The sequence below is a fragment of the Stegastes partitus genome, unplaced genomic scaffold, assembly GCF_000690725.1.
Source record: "Stegastes partitus isolate 25-593 unplaced genomic scaffold, Stegastes_partitus-1.0.2 Scaffold525, whole genome shotgun sequence".
Lineage (NCBI taxonomy): Eukaryota > Metazoa > Chordata > Actinopteri > Pomacentridae > Stegastes > Stegastes partitus.
Window position 1 is genome coordinate 391,268 of NW_007578256.1, and position 2,382 is coordinate 393,649.

A 2,382-nucleotide genomic window follows, 5' to 3' on the forward strand; every position below is an offset into this window, starting at 1 on the left:
AATCTCTGATTGCAGTTTCTTAAATGTGAATATGTTCTGGTTTATTTCCTCATTTATGACAGTAAACTTACTATCTTGGAGTTGTCGACAACATTAGACATCTGTCATGTTGGACTTTGGGAAAGCATGACTGAGATTTTTCACAGATTTCTGACCCTTCATGTCAGGTGACCAAACGTCCTGTTTTTCCAGGACGTCCTGTTTCACTTCCTGTCCTGGCCGTCCATGTTGTTTTTTATAAAGTGACTATAACAATTTTCTATCCATACAGAGGAGGCATACTTTAAATGTATTGAAATTATAAGGCACCTTTGAGTAAACTTCACGTATCATTTGAGTGCATCTCATTGCCGGGCCGAGTGTCCTGGTCATCCTAACTTTACGGACCAAACAACTGATTGGTTAATTGATAAAAAAAAAAATCTACAGATTAATCAGCAGTGAAACTAAGCCTTAGGTCCATTATCCATCCATCCATCATCTATACACCTCTTAATCCTCACTAGGGTCATGGGGGGCTGGAGTCTATCCCAGCTGACTCAGGGTGAAGGCAGGGGACACCCTGGACAGGTAACCAGTCTATCACAAGGCTACACTTAGAGACAGACAACCAAGCACACTCACATTCACATCTATTGACAATTTAGAATCACCAATTAACCTCAGCATGTTATTGGACTGAAACCTGAGGTGCAGCTCTGAAATCTCTCTAATGATTTACCTCAGCTTCTATTCTCTACATGTGAGATGAGGTTTAGAGAGTGACCAGCTAACCAACAACGACTAAAGGAGCTCTACATTCTGTTGGAGGAAGTTTTCTATGTAAACTTATGTAAAATAACCTGAGTGAGTACTCTTCACTGACATGGACTGTGCTTTAAATTGAGAGCTTTTTGAAACGGGTCTGGTTAGAAGGTGAACTGCTTTACCTCCCACTCTGTCATGAAGTTCTTCACCTCCTCGGGAGCTGCAGCTTTATGTCTCCTGAACTCGTCTTTCACATACTGGTCGCCGAGGGCTCGCAGGTCTATGGGCAGGAACCGGTGCAGCACCAGGATTCTTTTGTACAGAGAGCGGACAGCGGACACATGAGCAGCGGCCGCCATGAGCTCAGGAAGGCGGAGAAGACTTTCTAACCGTGAACACTAACGACGTCCAGCAGCTGTCATGTAGCCCCCCACAGCAGTGACATACCTAACGCTCACAAAAACAGCCTCACATTCACAAGGAGAGTTACTCAACACATGCCCTTGTTTATTCCGGAAATGCCTTCTTCTTCTGGTTTTAAAAGTAGCTGACATGCGCAGTGCCGCCCTCTGTTGGACTGGTGCTGTACTGCAACAAGACTGAGGCCGCATCAGAATTAGAATCAGAAATACTTTGTTGATCCTCTGGGGAAACTCAGCTTAGACAGTAAATTGCTGCACAAGTTTAGCTTTAAGGCCAACAAGAATAATAAAGGTAAAACATATATCTTTTTCAATCTCAGGTATGCATTTATTTTATAATTTCTAATAATGAATCAGTAATAATAAGAGTAATAAAAATCTGCTGTTTTGACTCAACATTAGATTCTTGAGTGGAGCAGAAAAGGCCATGACAAATAAGTCAAGGTTTATTATAGATTATGTTGTGCATACATTTCTTTAATAACTTACTAATTTTTTAATAAGGAATCTGTGAGGGTCATAGACTGTGTTCACTGGGTTTTCGGTATTTTGTCTGTCTGTGTTTTGGTGGGTGTGTCTCTGCAGGCTGGGCGGAGCCGATCAGGAGACACGCCCACGCTGGCAGCTGTGGCTCATCAGCGGTGCCCTGCTTGTATACTGGCGTCTCACAGAAGACCGACGCCAGAGGATTGTGATGCCTACCTCGGGGTACAGACAAGCCACGAGCTGCTACACCGTGCGGAGCATTCTTGATGTTCTCTCGCTTCGAGTTTATGGTATGTTTCTCTGCCTGTTTCCAGTTCTCCTCCTCGGCTCCGGCACACCTCCAAACACTCCAGCGTTTGTCACCCACGGGAATTCCCGACCACGGACACCTTCACCGGGAGACCCTTCACGAGAGCACCCCCCCACGAGCACCGGACCCCTGCGCACCACCCCGGCTTCCCTCGTCACGGCTCCCTCTCTGCACCGGGAAAACCCTCACGGACCAAGGCGCTCTCAGGCACCGGCTCTTCGTGCACCACCCTCGGGACCCCCCTTCCTCGGATCACGACACGGAAGACTCCACTCCTCCCTCTCCACGACTGACATCCCTGCACCAGATCCCACCACCGGGTTATTCCCCACGACCGGCACCCCTTCACCGGACTTTGTTTCTGCCTCCTGGTGCCCATCACTCCACCACCTTCCCTAATAAATCCTGTTTCCTTTA

General features: G+C 46.8%; 1 protein-coding gene across 1 annotated transcript in view; it reads right to left on the minus strand.

The window, feature by feature from the left end:
* Window positions 1-1,248, minus strand: part of sdhaf3 (succinate dehydrogenase complex assembly factor 3) — a 15,217-nt gene extending 13,969 nt beyond the window's left edge. The window contains exon 1 of the mRNA XM_008287867.1: window positions 930-1,248. Coding sequence (XP_008286089.1) covers window positions 930-1,106 — 177 coding nt within the window. The 5' untranslated portion in view covers window positions 1,107-1,248. The remainder of the gene's footprint in view (window positions 1-929) is intronic.
* Window positions 1,249-2,382: the final 1,134 nt, after the last annotated feature.